At 33.8% G+C, this 16,556-nt stretch overlaps 2 protein-coding genes across 2 annotated transcripts; both read left to right on the forward strand.

The window, feature by feature from the left end:
• The first annotated feature begins 880 nt into the window (after positions 1–880).
• LOC132313564 (uncharacterized) lies at positions 881–9,540 on the forward strand. The gene is made up of 12 exons (XM_059812389.1): positions 881–1,315; positions 3,753–3,840; positions 4,081–4,172; positions 4,301–4,419; positions 4,669–4,784; positions 4,859–4,986; positions 5,082–5,168; positions 6,620–6,680; positions 6,776–6,816; positions 6,889–7,009; positions 8,974–9,081; positions 9,176–9,540. The coding sequence occupies exons 1-11, from the start codon at positions 957–959 to the stop codon at positions 9,031–9,033; spliced, it is 1,272 nt and encodes a 423-aa protein (XP_059668372.1). The 5' UTR covers positions 881–956; the 3' UTR covers positions 9,034–9,081; positions 9,176–9,540.
• A 4,048-nt stretch (positions 9,541–13,588) lies between these two features.
• Positions 13,589–15,502, forward strand: LOC132313568 (glucan endo-1,3-beta-glucosidase, basic isoform-like). Its single transcript, XM_059812392.1, has 2 exons — positions 13,589–13,777; positions 14,513–15,502. Exons 1-2 carry the CDS (start codon positions 13,702–13,704, stop codon positions 15,409–15,411), a joined length of 975 nt encoding a protein of 324 aa, XP_059668375.1. The 5' UTR covers positions 13,589–13,701; the 3' UTR covers positions 15,412–15,502.
• The last annotated feature ends 1,054 nt before the right edge of the window (positions 15,503–16,556 follow it).

Consider the following 16,556-nt stretch of genomic DNA (forward strand, 5'->3'; position numbering starts at 1 on the left):
AAATGAATTTTCCATTTTTTTCAGTCCTCTCATTTTCTTTACCTTTTAGAAATTTAGTTCTCAATTTAATTTGATTCTAATTCTAAGCACAGTGACATAAAGCCTATCATAAATTTTAAATAAAAATATAACAAGTGTCAAGAGATACGAACTCTCTTTTTTATAGTAGAATAATTTATTAGAAAATTTTAATTTTATGTGTAAGGTATTGCAATATTCATTTCTTTTTCAAATTTTAAAATCTCAATACACAAAACTCATATATCTTATCACAAGAGTGCTATCATGAATATTACTTATAAACAATCTTAAATTTGTTACTGTATTTCGAAAAAGTTTCTAAATGTCTAGAATTATTCTTTTATTCATACAACAATTTATTTATTTATTTTAATATGGTATATCCTCTTGGTTATGTTTATGAGATTCAAAATGAATCTAATCTTCATCTGGATTAAGAATACAATTATGCAGTCGAAACCAAATTTAAGTCAACTTTTCTTAGAACTAAACTTGGGATGAAAAATTCAACTCAGATTTACTCAGATTAAGGTGTGAAGAACAGTTTGAATTGGAACTAAACTCTAACATGATTTTATATATTTATTATCTAAATGATAGAAAATATCCCGTCTTTCTCTTATTAGTAGTTCTGTGAAATTTTAAATTCAAAAATATTTTTATTTTTATTTTAATGATATAAAACACAAGACATTGCAAAAAAAAATTTGAACCAAGTCTGTCCCACTAATTGTCATCAGCTAGATGCCATACCAATATAGAGTTGCCACGTCAATTCGGGACCCACGTCATGACAAGCTTTCTATGACGTGTAGACATATGATTGGCTTCCCACATCTCTAGGTTATTCAAGCACAAACCAGAAAGAGAGAAGAGGGAGAGAGAGATAGATAGAGAGACGGAGTAAGTGAGTTTTAGAGAGAGAAGACTCCGCCATGACAGCTCGCAAGAGAGCTTTATCAGACGCCTCCACAAAACCCTCGTTAACAGAAACTCAAACAAAGCCCCAACAAACCACTGCAAACTCAACGGACCCTCCGATCGCTCCATCCAAAGCAGGACAGATCTTGAAATTCTCTCTCATCTTCTTCGTCCCATACTTCTACCTCATTTTATCTCACTACAAAATCGAGGCAGACCTCAAGAGATCGATACTGATTAACGCCATCTTGAGCTGCGCGGGCTTCTTCCTAACCCTAACTATGATCCCTGTGGCTTCTAAATACGTTTCGAGGCGTAATTTATTTGGTTATGACATAAACAAGAAGGGTACACCTCAAGGTTCAATCAAAGTGTGAGTCTTTTTTAGCTTTCATTTTTAAAGATATTGTTACCGATGTTAATGAACTGGGCAGGTGTTAGATTGTTGATTTGTATATCAATTGTTCACTCAATATGTGAATTTGTTTAAATGAATGTTATTGTTAGAAGTTATGAATTGGGCATGCTTTATATCCTTTTTTGCAATTTTATATGCTTTGATTCTTCATATATTCAGTATTGTGAACTGGGACGCCCTAAACGAAAAATATTTTATCGACGTTTACAAATTATTCATGTCTGAAACCGTCAAATTAGCTTTGCAGAGTTCAATAACCAGTTAGATTGAAGTATGAGCTTTTTAGTGTTGTTGATTTTTATCCATGTTCATAGAGGCATAAATTTGGCACATGTTATATCTTCAATTCATTGTTGAAATTCATAAGTCTGGTGAGCCTTTGATAGACAGTCCGTGTTCAATTTGTTCATTCAAAGTGCGAACTTTCTATTTTTGATATTTTGCATTGTCCCTTAGTCAACATGGAGGCCAATTTTGTTAGCTAATAGACCCCTTAGTGCATAATTTCATAAATTTCAACATGGAGGCCAATTTTGTTGACTCGTATGAACATAAGAGGTTTTGGCCCAGCTTGTGTTTTCTTCTGAATAAGATGGAAATCAAATTGGATGTGTTTAATCCATTCGTGAAGTGCAGGACTCAAGATAGTAAAGTGTAGCCGGTTGGAAAGAGTGACACTCAAAATCTTTTAAAAGATGGATTTACCAGGTGATTTTGGAAGCCATAGAAAGCATGGGCCTATATATTGCCTCTTGCAAAGGAGCGAGAAACTATTATCTCTTTCTTAGATTTCCAGAAAATTGGAATGTGTCCAAGAAATGTGCAATAAACAATGGAAGAACATCAAGTGATAGGATCATAGGATACATACCCAAAAAAAAAAAAATCAAGTGATAGGATTAGTCGCCAAAATCTAAGATGCAGAATGCTTGGAGCTGAAGTGGACTGGTAGATGAGAGCAAGCTGCTTTGTCCTGGAGCATATTGAGAGTGTAACACTGCAGAAGAAGTTTACGGACTGCAGTCATAAACTTTCTTGATTTTTGGACAGAATAAACAATATTTGGACATGTATCTGTAAGATACATCAGCATGCCCACTAGTTGATGATATTAGGAAAGATCTTCACACGCATGACATTGCATGAGGTTCATATACATCATGATGAGTGTACTATCCAATAGAAGCATAACACATACAACAAAAATGTGCAAATAATCATATTTAGGTGAATTTGATTAATTAAGCATCACTTAAAACACATTGCAGCCTTGATGCAACGGTAAGGTTGCTCCATTGTGACCTGGTGGTAACGGGTTTGAAGCAAGGAAACAACCTCTTCGCATGGGGAGATAAGGTTGCATACATCTGACCCTCCGTAGACCTTGCAATGGCGGGAGCCTCGTGCACACTGGGCAAAACACAGTCTCCCCAAAATGATGGGTTTAACCAGCTTGAGATGGAATATGATATGAGCAACTTTCAAAAGTTGTCTATGCTTTCGCTTTACTACACTTTTGTTTTGATGCTCCAATGCAACTATGTTGAAAAAAATTGGATGCTTGTTTAAAATAATTGTCATCTCCTAAAAAAATTTGAGACACAATATAAAGTTTTTTGTGTTGTTTTGGGTAGATATAAACACTATTAAGTTGCTCCTGAGTGTGAGTAGAGTGTTTACATGTTGAAGATTCTGATGAAATTTACAAATTTTGGATTATGGTGAAAGTATTATTTTAGAGACATTAAGTAATATTTAATTGATAATGAAATCTTTGCTTACAAATTCGTCTGAGAAAATCAGTAAAAATGTGATTCAATTTTTTTTTTTTTTTTTTTTAAGTTTTATTCTCAGTGAAAGAAAAAATCAGAGGCAATTTTTTAATATTAATTAGTATGTAGTCCCATTAATATTAAATTACTTTGCCAAATCTAAATATTAAACTGTGTCTAATGCATTATCACTAAAAAGGCATCAGTATTTCCTACAGTCTGCTTATATTGTTTTGGCGCTGACATATACGACAGAATTTAAGAGTGATTTCTCGAGAAACAGACTAAATCAGTGTGGTCCGTATGGACTAGAAAAATGAACTGATAAATTTTAACACAATTTTTGAGTAGTTTATACCTTTTTAGTTGTGTTTGTGGGTTAATTTTGCTATATGTGCCAACTGATGTTACATAGTGCGTTGAAATTTTGAACACTTGCGAGTGCTTGCTATTAGCTTACTTTTCCATAATAAAATTTTGTTATAAAAAAATTCTCAATTCCAAAGGCAATAAAGATCCTATTTGGTGGTTACATCATTGACCTATATAGATGGTATCTTTTTATTCATTTAACTTCTTTTATCATACTTTGCTTACTGATTCTAATTTATATTTTGCAGGCCTGAATCATTGGGTATTGTTGTTGGCATTGTTTTCTTGGTTTTGGCAATCTTATTTCAGTATTTTAATTTCACATCAGATTCAAATGTAAGTATATTATCTTATAAAAGTTTCTAGCTTACGGCCTCTTTGGAGGAAGATTCTTTTTCTTATTGTAGCTTCTCAATTTATCTTCATGTTTTCCTCCTTTCGTTGCTCTTTATCTTCTTTTTTCTTTGCTTTTAACTGCACGAGACACTGTTGCTTTTCAATATTCGGTGGGGAATTCCAAAACTGTTTTACTCTAACCAGTGGTAGATTGAAATGCTGATTGTTTAATTTTTGCAGTGGCTTGTTGAGTACAATGCTGCATTAGCATCCATCTGCTTCATGATTTTGCTTGGATTTGTAGATGATGTACTTGATGTCCCATGGAGAGTGTGAGTATTTTCATACCATTTTGTATTCCCTTTCAAAAGCCTATTTATCTCAAAAGCTTTGTTTTGCTGCTGCTTAACTATAGTTAATGCGATAATTCTTATTGTTTTAACTTAATTTTGACCATCAGGAAATTGTTATTGCCTTCAATTGCTGCTCTTCCCTTGTTGATGGCATATGCTGGGCATACAACTATTATTGTACCCAAACCTCTCATTCCATATGTTGGGCTAGAGGTTTTGGATTTAGGTAATGTTTTTAATGTGGACAATATTCTTGACACCGCTGTAATGTAATGATGTTTAAGATACAAAGAGCATCAGAATTATTAGCATTGATATTCTTATTGATGAATGGTGATAGCTTTATTAACCTTTAAAAAATGAATCTACTCACTCTTTTAGGTAGCTGGACTAACTTCTGCCAATATGATATATAGTTGCTCCAGTTAAATATTGGTTGATCTCTTAATTCTTCTATCATTTGTTATGTGGGCAGGTTGGATATATAAATTATATATGGGGCTTTTGGCTGTATTTTGCACCAACTCCATCAATATCCATGCTGGTCTAAATGGCCTTGAAGTTGGGCAGACAGTTGTTATTGCATCTGCTGTAAGCATCAAATCTTGTACAAATATTGGAGATCTGACTTTTTATGAAATCTAATACATAATAGTGATTTACAGATTCTGATACATAATGTCATGCAAATTGGAGTGTCTACAGACCCTGAGTATAAACAGGCCCATGCATTCTCTATTTACCTTGTTCAACCATTACTTGCCACTTCCTTGGCTTTACTTTCTCACAACTGGTAATAATACCGTCATTTTTATATTTTGCAGTTTAGCAAATGCTCTTATTGCATTAACGTGTAATCCTAGACACTTTCTGTTCTGCATATTCCAGGTATCCTTCTTCAGTTTTTGTTGGTGACACCTACACATACTTTGCTGGAATGACTATGGCTGTAGTTGGCATTCTGGGCCACTTTAGGTACGTATCGTAAGGGTGTGTTAGGCAATTTGGAATCAGGGTCCCATAATCATCACCACATACTAGGGAATCAAATATTCCCATTGCAGTGTTTGGATATGATCAGGAGTATTAGAGTAGACATTTCATTCCATTTTAGTGTTTGTTCAGTCATATTAAATGAGGGAGTGAAAAATCAATTTGTGAGTCAAACTTGTAAAACTAACCTAAAATTAAAATTTGGTGCAACATAAAAAAAGATTTAATATAATTGATATTATTTTTAAAAAAATGTTTACCCACCATTATTTTTATGCAGTGTTAATGTTTTGTCAAAAAATATTGTGTTGACTGAACGAATACTCCCCTCAAGTTTGTTATATGCTCCCATGGAAATGGGAATGAGAGTAATACTACGACCCTTTCATCAATAGCATGCACCAAATATAGGAATCAAGGCAATGGGAATGAAATGCCCATTCCTGCCCATGATACATATCAACCAAACTGAACTTAACTGCCCTTCCTTTTAACTTTATGGAAAACCTTGTTATTGCATATCCTTCAGTTGCAACTTGGTAACTAAACATAAATGTGTTGCTTGCAGAGCAACCAACATGATTATTATCAACTTGATGTTTCACAATATAAGAACCTACAATAATTTAATGAAGTAAAAGATATTTACAGATGATGTAAAAACAAACTGAAACGAGTTCTTTTTTATAAATGATCAACCATCCCCGCCCTAACAAAAAGCAACTCAACTTAACAAAGCCTTTGGCTATATGAATCCTATTTTTTCATTCCGCCTTAAGGTCAAAGTCTGAAGCAAACCATTTGTTATCATATCCTTCTTATTAGCTCTACCCACGTTAGCTTTGCCTTTCTCCTTCTCCTTCTCCTATCATACCCTCAATGTGGACCATGTCACTCTTTCTAACTGACACATTTAGTGATCATTTTTGCACATGTCCTAACCATCTTAATCGGTTTTAAATTATTCTATTCTACCATACGTCTTCACTCCCTCTGGTCTTTCAACTAACAAAATTGATGTGTAAAAACATCATCCTGTTGTGCATCACAGGGTACAGAAATTAGATGTTCCCTCGCAAGCATCCTTTAACAAGTTCTTAAAAAAGTCCCAAAAGTACATTAAAGCTTCTCATATATCTTTGATTAAATTAACCCATAAATAAATAAAATACACTAGTTCTTAGCCCCGCCACCAAATTCACCCCCCTCCTCCCCTCCTTTTTCTATTGGTAGGTAAGCACACACTCACACACCCCATGTTGCCTTTGATGAATTACAAACTTTACAAAGCCTGAAGTCCCAATTACATGGATTTAGCTTCTAAGAACATCACGTGTCTTTCTTTCTAGATTGATGCATATAACAATTTGAATTTCTTGTCTATTACTTAATAATTATAGTAATGCATTTATTCTTACTAAATCTTGTCACAGTGAAACACTCTTGATATTCTTTACTCCTCAAGTTTTGAACTTCCTCTTATCACTCCCTCAGGTTTGGTCGAGTATTTCTCTATCTATATATCTAAACTCCAATTTTCTAGAAGTGCAAGAATTTTGAAGATTCTAATTTGTTTTACTTTCTGTCAGCTTTCTGGCTACATACCTTGTCCACGGCACCGGCTGCCAAGGTAGGTTTCCAAGGGTTCTCACTGGTGGCTTGTGGAATCTGTGTGAATTATGTGAAAATCTTTGAATTTCAGGTTTGACCCTCAGACAGGACTTCTAACCGGGACAAATGATGGGACACTTGTGAACTTATTCTTAAGACGATTTGGCAGGATGTCAGAAAAGTCACTTTGCATCCTATTACTTGTTTTCCAGGTAACTGAATCATGTTGTTTTCCTTTTGATCTTCAAGCTGCACCTTGGTTACATGAATTAATATTTGAATCTAAGTACTCAAGGCCGCATAAGTATCTTTTTAGTTATTGCATCGAACACGGTTTGCAAGGATGGTTCCAACCCAATTGTCAATGAATATTGCCTAGCAAATGATTTTTACTTTGTGCTTACTCTTTGGACGTGGCAAGGTCCATCTAATCTTCTTTTTTTTTTTTTTTCCCTCTCTTTCTATTCTCCTATAATAAAAGGATTTAGGTTGACCTATCTAGGGAATGATCCGATCTATCTAAAACTTGATTGTGAACACATACCATTAGGCTCTCAGACCTGACCGATCTGATACCAACTTGATTTATGATTCTTTTTTTAAAAATTAACTGACTAGTTGGTCCTCCCTGCCTATGGCAGGTGGAGGGCTTGATGTCAGCATCATATACTTACATACATACATACATAACATATATATATATATATATATATATATATAATGATGAAATGTCTATGTCTAGGTCTTGCCATTTTCATTGATATTGGTGGTAATTCATTATTGGTGCGTCAACACCTTCATTAGGGCTTCTAGTGATGAAATAGCTGCTTCAATGAAGATAGGAAGTACAAGTATTCGATCAAGATGAAAATCAGCATTCCTAATGCCAATTGACTGATCACCTAAATTCCACTGTTTTAAGTCATTAACACTCCCGATCCACCATAATTTTAGATGATCTTCAATAGAAACCAAAAAATGCATTGAAATGGTGTAAAACGCCAACTTGTCAAAATTGAAATTAAGTAAAACTAGGTGGTCATTGGTGATGTAAGTAGATGTTATTGGTCGCCACTAGCTGCATTGTAGGTGGTGAAACACCATGAAAGTGACAGTTACCCCAAGTCTTTACCGGCCGTCCAAGAAATCATGGTTGTTCTCCCCCCACTATAATCTTATATTTGTTGTTCCATTAATCATATAGTTTGTCAAATTACATGGTAGGACATGACTATCATAAATTTCTTCTCAATGTTCTTTCAAAAGTTACCACTAAAAAATGTTGGCGCGAGTCGAATAACAGTGACTGATAACATATTTTTGTTATTATTTTTTTAATCAAATATAGGAGTGACATCTTGGTAATCTGTTAAAAATATGAAGGCAAGAATGGGTAAAAAAGTAAGAAGGCTTCTCTCCATTTCAATTTTGGAAGTATATGAGAACAATATTATAAGAAAATACAATATGTACAAAAGGAAAGGGCAAGAGCACAAGGAAAATAGCAAAATGACTTTCCAGGACCACTCCCCCCCCCCCCCCCCCCCCCCCCCCCCCCCCTTGCGCAATAAAAAGCAAAGTGGCATGTTGTTAATTCAGGAACTTTGAGGGGCAATATGGGGAAGAACGAATCACTTCCTCTCTTCACCTAGCATAACCCTACATATTGCCAGCTCAGCATAAGACCTTAGACATTAAGGAATATATTGTTTTTTAAATGTAATTAATGAAAAGAGTAGACATTCATGAAATTTATCTGAGGAACTGCTTGATGGAATTTATATCATATAGGGTATCTCTACCGGAGCAACTTGTGTTGTAGTTTTTAATTATTTATAAAATGTAAGGTTTTTCAAGGATTTTCACTTTGGAAACTCAACTTTGGATCAGCGGCTGTTTTCCTCTTCGAAGCACTCAAAGCATGACGAGTACTAGTTTACCTAAATGTAATTAATGAAATAGTAGATTTTAAAAACGAATAAGTACCCTTCCAAAGGAGAAATAAGGGCCAACTCAAGCCATGCTTTGTTGGTTGCGCATGTGACATGTTGCCATCCTATGCATTTTTATGAGTTCGGATTCATCCTGCAAGTTGTCTTGCATAAGCTGGTTCATGATATGTGCTCAGGTATCTGCTTGTGATCATTTAATATATGAATCCATTTATTTGCCACAGGCCATTGGCTGCTGCTTCTGTTTTCTACTAAGGTGGTTACTTGCTGGTTGGTATAAATGAGGCCGTAACTTCAAAAAAACAATCTTCTACTTTGTTCATGAATATGCGGTACTACCTCACCAGATAAGGATTGTATTATTTGATTTAGTTATTTGCAATAGAGAAACTTAACCCTACACATACTGGACTCGTATTTTTGTAGGAAACACGGATATCTGCAGTTATGGGCAGTTTTGACAGGATAATCAAGAAGATCAAATAACTTAATTTGAGCTGAACCAATATCCACCCATTTAGTGGTGAGGATAATTTTTTGTCGGAGAAATTTCGAAGTTCTAGCTAAAGAGTTCCGAGGGCTGTGTTCTTCTTTTCCCTGTCATTGTGCTCAATTATGTTTGGGATGTCACACATACATTTTGTATGATTTCAACTCTGCACTCTTTTGTTATATTGAAAATGGTGGCTCTGTACAGTAATTTTAATTTGTAGTGGCGAAGCCTGAAAATAAAGGATTGTATACGCAACAGTGCAATTTTTGCGAAGATCTACTATGATGACTTCCTACTAGTTCATCTCAAGTCGTTTATTTTGGTAGATTTGAAAATGAGTGAATTGGCTGAATTTCACCGAAAAAATAGCAATGTGAAAAGGGCATTTTTTTGATACTATAAATTTAAATTCTTCTAAATTTGGCTGTATGTTTCAAATTTATTGCTGAATTCAGACTACTTCCAATTTCTGGAACCTTAGGCATGAACTCAGCAAACTTGAAATCCAAGGTAAAAGCTTGAAAATGCACCTTGTTTGAAGATGCACTCATGCCTTGATTTACAAGGTCCGCTTCCATCCTATATGTACCAGACAATGGATGCCGAATTGTAATTTACATAAACGTACAACTGCAATAAAAAAAAGTTGACCACAGCACCAAACAATGGTCCTAAAGAGTCATAAACAACGACAGCAGCGATAAAAGCACCAACGTCCCTCCAAAAAGACAGCCAAGAAACTGAAGCATTGAAGAGGGTGGTGGCAGCAAGCAAAAGCTGACATGCATATGCAATGGATCGGTGAACAACGCTTTAGAGTTGAGAACAACAAAACTGTAATCAATCCGTCATTAACAGTATAATTTCTCCTCCCTCAAATGGGAGGTGAAGGGTTCGGTGCCAAGATTCAATAAATTTTGGTGTTGGAGTGATTTTCAACACTATTATACTTATTTTTAACACTTTTACATTTACTTTTTTTTAAGTAGATATAATGTGTTGAAAAATAGATGTAACATGTTGAAAATCAAATGTAATGTGTTGAAAAGTGTACAACACTACCATAGGAGGAGGGAGATTACAAGTTTACAGTAGAGAATCGAACTCGAAGAATTTGAATCTGTGGTGAACAATTTGTGAAATGTGAATGTGCGTAACCTAAAGAACTGTTCCCGACAATAAGCACAACCTTCTTGCAAATGCCCTCGAAGCCCATTTTTATGTCAACAAAGCTTGATTTATGGATAATCCCATATATTAACAAACAAGTTATATGGACACTAATCCATTCAAGATTTTGATTAGAATTTTCTTGCCTACCTTGGGATGGATTAAAATCCTGGTTTGTATGACGTCCATACCCCTGTTGGAAAAAGGCAGATGTAACCAGACACACCATTTCAAGCGATGAATCAGCCCTAACACAATTTATTGAATTGAGGTAGCCAAAGTCAGTCAACAGCATGTAAGATATAAAAACTATACTTATTTATTCCAAACACTATTGGCTTCTTTACAACATGGTGGTCTTTCTCGTTTATTAGACTAGTGTGTACTATGTTCCGTTAACATTATCGACGTACGACCCCATTGTACAAAATACTATTAATATTATTGATGTGATTCTTATCTAACTTGTAGACATCTGATGCAATTATTCAAGCATATAAAAATAAATGTACAGTATATGTATATGTTTTGAATATTGAATCAGATTCATTGCACCTTTATTCCAATCTCAGAAAAACTCCTTCAAGACTGGTCAATGGTATAAAAATAAATGTACAATATATGATATATATGTTTTCTACTTACAAAATTTGGGACACTCTAAATTTTCATTCTCACAAGGCTCTACCAAAAAAATCTAGAGGAAGTCCTACTTAAACACTTGTTACACACGAATACAATTGGTCAGAGTCGAAATGGTTCCTACAAGAAATTTTCTAATCAAATATAACGATTCTTTTATATTTTATATTTTATATTTTATATTTTTATTTTTGTAAATATAACTAAGAAATTGAAACCCAAGAAATTAAATAGAAAATTGAGAGAGAATTCCATCAGTAAGAGTTGGTATAATTTCCACATCCTATACAGGGATGGTAGACATATGATATGACAATGATGTTGAAGACTTTTGTGATGATAATCAACACCCGATTATGCGCATCCCCTTCACTTTTCAGAGCCACGGCGTGAATTGTGGTTGTCACCTAGCCAAGTGAACCAACTTGGTGTCCAATTGACTAGTAAATCAGTTAATGCCATGACAATGAATTAGGTTGGCTTTTTATGGCTCGACACATTAAAATCAAAGAAGCAGTATAGCACATGGTGACTTGAATGCTCTTGAAGTCTCCAGTGTCCTGTGCAAATTGCCTTTTAAAATGGTGACTTGTACACGGCTGCGAAGCGTGCGTACACTAGATTTTTTTTTTTTTTTGATAAGTTGTACACTAGATTTAGTTTAGTACAGAAAAATAAAGGAGAAAATCTCATCCCAATTTTAAATAATAAAGTCATATGATTAAAGATAGATTTTATGAACATTTTAACAGAAAATCAGAAACAAATGTTTATAAGACATACCCAATTTTGTGAGGGTGAAAGCAATAAAACAACTTGACTTATGTGTACGCATAAATAAAACTTTTTTTTTCGGAAATTTGTACACGTGAATTCACAAAAATAAACACATACTAATATACAACCGTGTGTATTATATGTGTGTATTCAGGTTTTGAATTTTTTTTTTTAAGTATAGGAAAAAAAAAAATTAGTATAGGGAAAAAAGAAAAATTGTATATGACGTTCTATACTTGGCCACCCCAAAATTCTTCTCTCTCTAATGGCCTTTAACCAATTTAGGCTCAAATTCATTTGCAATATAATAAGATTGTGTGTGGTGTATATATATAATATACTCGAGCTTCGTATATTTGTTGTATATATTCATTGTCGGACAGTGATAGGTTAGTTGTTTCAAACTGATGCCTAAATAAGAATTTTAACTTTATTTTTTTATAATAAGGCAAAACGGATGTAAATATGTAAGTTCCCTTTCTTTCTACTTTTATCTTTTGTTTTGCTTTTCAGTTTGAAGTTTCTGTCAATATTAAAAACTTTTTTTTTTTCTTTCTTTCAAATACCCTTCTGTACATTATTTCTAAATCAGTGGATTAGGAATATATATATATAATTTAAAGTATATAATATTATCAATCAATTAAACAAAAATCTCATTTTGTCAATGTATACTTTACCCCAAATTTTATTAATTGATTCAGAGATTCGGTTCCGACTTGTAAAATTAAAAAAATCTCTCACTTAAACTCAAAAGTGAGTAATGAATAGGTCAAATTTTGAAATACCATATAAATTACTCAATCGGTTCCAAAATAATTGTTTGCTTTGGAAACTGTGCTATTTTGGACGGAGAGAGTATATAATTATATTTTTTTATACATATAATATATGTATTTTTTAAAATTTTCAACATTTAATTTTTTAATGTTGTAATTCATACTTATTATGTAGCTCCAAGTAAGAGACTGGTAATTGGATCAATCGGAGTCTTGCTCATATTTGACGAAGGTTGGTGTAAAGGACCTCTGAATTAGAGGCATCATTTTTGAATTATTCTCTTTATACAATTGTACTATTATTTGATAATTGAAAATAATGAAAGATTGATAGTTTAATATGTATTACCCATTATGTGTTTCAGTTTTTGCTAGATTATTAATTTGTATTATTATTACATTAAATTCGTATTTATTTATAAATTAAAGTTTAATTGTTTACTTGAAACTTCTGTAAATTTGGACTTAAATCTTATTTGTGTCAGGGAAGTTTGATTAAAAAAAATAAAAACCTTCTTTAAATTGCTTTCTTTTTTTCTTTTCTTTTTTAATAAATTGGCAAAAATTTGGCTAAATATATATTTATATGAATATAATGAATAGTTTTTTTTTTTTTTTTTTTTTTTGGGGGAGGGGTTGAATTAATCTTATGGCTGCTTCAAAGTTTGGCCCCCAACCACATGATCCTGACTCCAGCTGTGTATATAATATGTATGAAAGGTTGATGAGATTGGATATAATGTATTAGTAAACATTTCTACGAAGACATGGAAATTAAAACCAAGACTTTTCAAAGGAAATCAGTGAGTCCAGCAATAAGCTCATAGTCATAGGCGTGGTGGAATGATATAGCTAGGTGGGTGCTTCTTGTCGATTGCTTAATTTCCATGGATGATGGATTCATGGATTGACCCGGCAGTAGACTTGTGGGAGTCCCCATCATTTACTTCTCTACTGCAACTCCTATCCTTAATTTCCACATACACACACAATCTCTCTCTCTCTCTCTCTCTCTCTCTATCTATATATATATATATATCTATACGCATCGAGTGTAAACTATATCTCCAAACTATCACAGCTTCTTCTCCATGGCTACTAAGAACCATTCTGTTATTGGCTTAGTCCTTGTGGTTGCTCTGCTAGTGGTTAGCTTGAAATCTGCAGGTCTCTCTCACTCTCTCCCTTTCACCATTTTTGTGGTATCATTGCTCTGAGTTTAGTACTCTTGACACCATTTCAGTGGCTTTGCTTTAATGCCAAATTTGTAGGAGCATATATATATATATATATATATATATATTTAACGAACACTAGATGGCCTTTCGGGTCTGTTTAGTTTAGTTTTCATAGAATAGTTTTCTATACAGACAGAATTGAGAATCAGAAAATAGTACAAAAATATATTTGGTAGTTAATAGTTTTCTGAAAACTAAGTTAAAAAAATATCAGTATTAAGTAGTCTTCTATAGTCTTATAAATACGATTTATTTTTTATTTTTTATTTTAGTTTTGTACAATAAAATTTCCACCCGACTTAAGAATTTGAGTATCAGTTGGGCTTAGGTAGGAAAGTTTATGTAAAAGTTTGGGTGGCATGGGTCGGACTTGAATTGCATGTTTTATACCCTTCCATCACACCAACTTGACCATTCTAGATTTAGATACAGATTTTAATATTCTCGTGCTAATATAGATTTCAAAGATACCTGCAACAAAACACTTGCAACTCTGTGTTTAAAGCATGTTCTAATTGTTTAATTGCACCACTCTATTTAACATCATGTTCTTTTTTGTTGGAAAATTTCTCAAAATCGAAAAATCAGCAATATATATATGTGTGAAAAAAATTCAAATTCACGAAGTGTTAAGTTGATGTTTAATGAGCTGAATCCAATGCAGATGCCCAAATAGGAGTTTGTTATGGAATGCAAGGTGATGGACTACCACCCAAACCAGAAGTTGTGGCACTTTACAAGCAGAACAACATCCGAAGAATGCGACTCTATGATCCGGACCAAGCTGCTCTTCAAGCACTGGGAGGCTCCAACATTGAGGTCATTTTAGGTGTCCCAAACACTGAGCTTAAAAATCTTGCTGCAAGCCAAGCCAATGCCGATTCATGGGTCCAAAGGAATGTAAAAAGCTATCCTACCGTCAAATTCAAGTACATCGCGGTAGGAAATGAAGTCGATCCACCAAATCGTCAGTTTGTGCTCCCAGCTATGAAAAATGTGCGCAATGCAATAGGAACCCAAATCCCAGTTTCCACTGCCATTGACACTACTCTCATTCAAGACTCGTACCCTCCATCCAAAACAATTTTTAAGCCTGATGTTCGATCATTTATTGATCCCATCATTGGGTTCCTAGCGAACAATAATGCCCCGTTACTTGTTAACTTGTACCCATATTTTGCTCACATAGGCAACCCCAGGGACGTTCCCCTCGATTATGCTCTTTTTAAAGCACCTTCTGGAGGGTACCCTAATCTTTTTGATGCCCTCTTGGATGCTGTTTATTTTGCACTTGAGAAGGCCGGCGGCGCTTCCCTGAGAATTGTGGTCTCGGAGAGTGGTTGGCCTTCAGCCGGTGGCGATGCGACCACGATTGATAATGCAAGGACTTATAACAACAATTTGATTCAGCATGTCAAGGGAGGCACTCCTAAAAAGCCTGGTCCTATAGAGACTTACGTGTTTGCTATGTTTGATGAGAGTCGAAAGAGCCCAGAATTTGAGAAGCATTGGGGACTTTTTCTTCCAAATAAGCAACCCAAGTACCCAGTTAATTTCGCTTAGGTTATAAATTAGAGGAACAGTGGCATTGTGCTTATGTATTACTATCTTGAATAAGGGGGCTTCTTTAAACAGTTTATGTACCTTACCCCCCCCCCCCAAAAAAATGCAATAGAACCATAAATAAAAGCACTAATAAGGACTTGCCAGTTTAGTTTATCGTATATATTATTCTCTTTGCAATGTTAGGTGCACATGCAGAAAAGTTTGATCTGGGAACATGGTTTTAGGGAATTCCCACCTTCTCATTGGGGGAAATTTTTGTCCCTACTAATTACAATTCAACACGTGAATGAATGTGTAAAATTGTAAATTTTATTTAAATTTTTATTTAAGTATTAAGTTATGATTGACGAATATAATGCGGTATAAGTTCATAATTGCATAATGCAAAATTTTGCCATTGGCACTAGTAGTCTAGTAGATGCCTATAATATTCCTCTGATACTTTTTTTTCTCAAGTATTAATTCTACTTCCTTTTTTTTTTTTTTAATACTCAGTAGAATTAATACTCTTATTTTGTCCGAAGTAATAATTCTGCTTCAAAAATGTCAATGTGAATATCAAACTTAATTAATTAGATAAAAATAATGACCAGCAATTCAAATACCTTTTATTAGGGCTACTCACTTGAGTGTGAAATTTGTAGCACCTAACCAATGGATGTAATTTAGATGGTTTGATTTCTTCTTTCGAAATGAGGGATTGAGTGTTCGGTTTTACTAAGGATAATATTGTAAATATATTTATTTATTCAAGATTAATTTAAAAAAAAAAAAAACCTAGCACCTAGCAAATATTACTTCGTCGACCATAAATCTAATACCTATTAATTTATCATTTTTAATATTATTAATTAATTAAAGAGTATGATTTTAAGCAAACTTAAAAATAATTGTAGTAAAATGACCATAATCATTGTATTGCATTACTAGTGTAATTTTTTTTTTAGTAATTTTAGTGGGGACAATAGTAAGATTTTATAAGTATATAATTCTAAAAAAAATCAAATTAGTAGGGAATAATACTAAAAAAATATATATTTATATGGAGATCGGTGCGTGTTCATCACCTATGGGATCTAGTGGCTAGCAAAGACAGTAAAAGTGATTAAGGACACACCATTTTTTTAATTATAATTTTTGAA

Source organism: Cornus florida, unplaced genomic scaffold (assembly GCF_030987335.1).
Source record: "Cornus florida cultivar Cherokee Brave unplaced genomic scaffold, ASM3098733v1 CherokeeBrave_3.0.0_Hap2_Chr06, whole genome shotgun sequence".
Classification (NCBI taxonomy): domain Eukaryota; kingdom Viridiplantae; phylum Streptophyta; class Magnoliopsida; order Cornales; family Cornaceae; genus Cornus; species Cornus florida.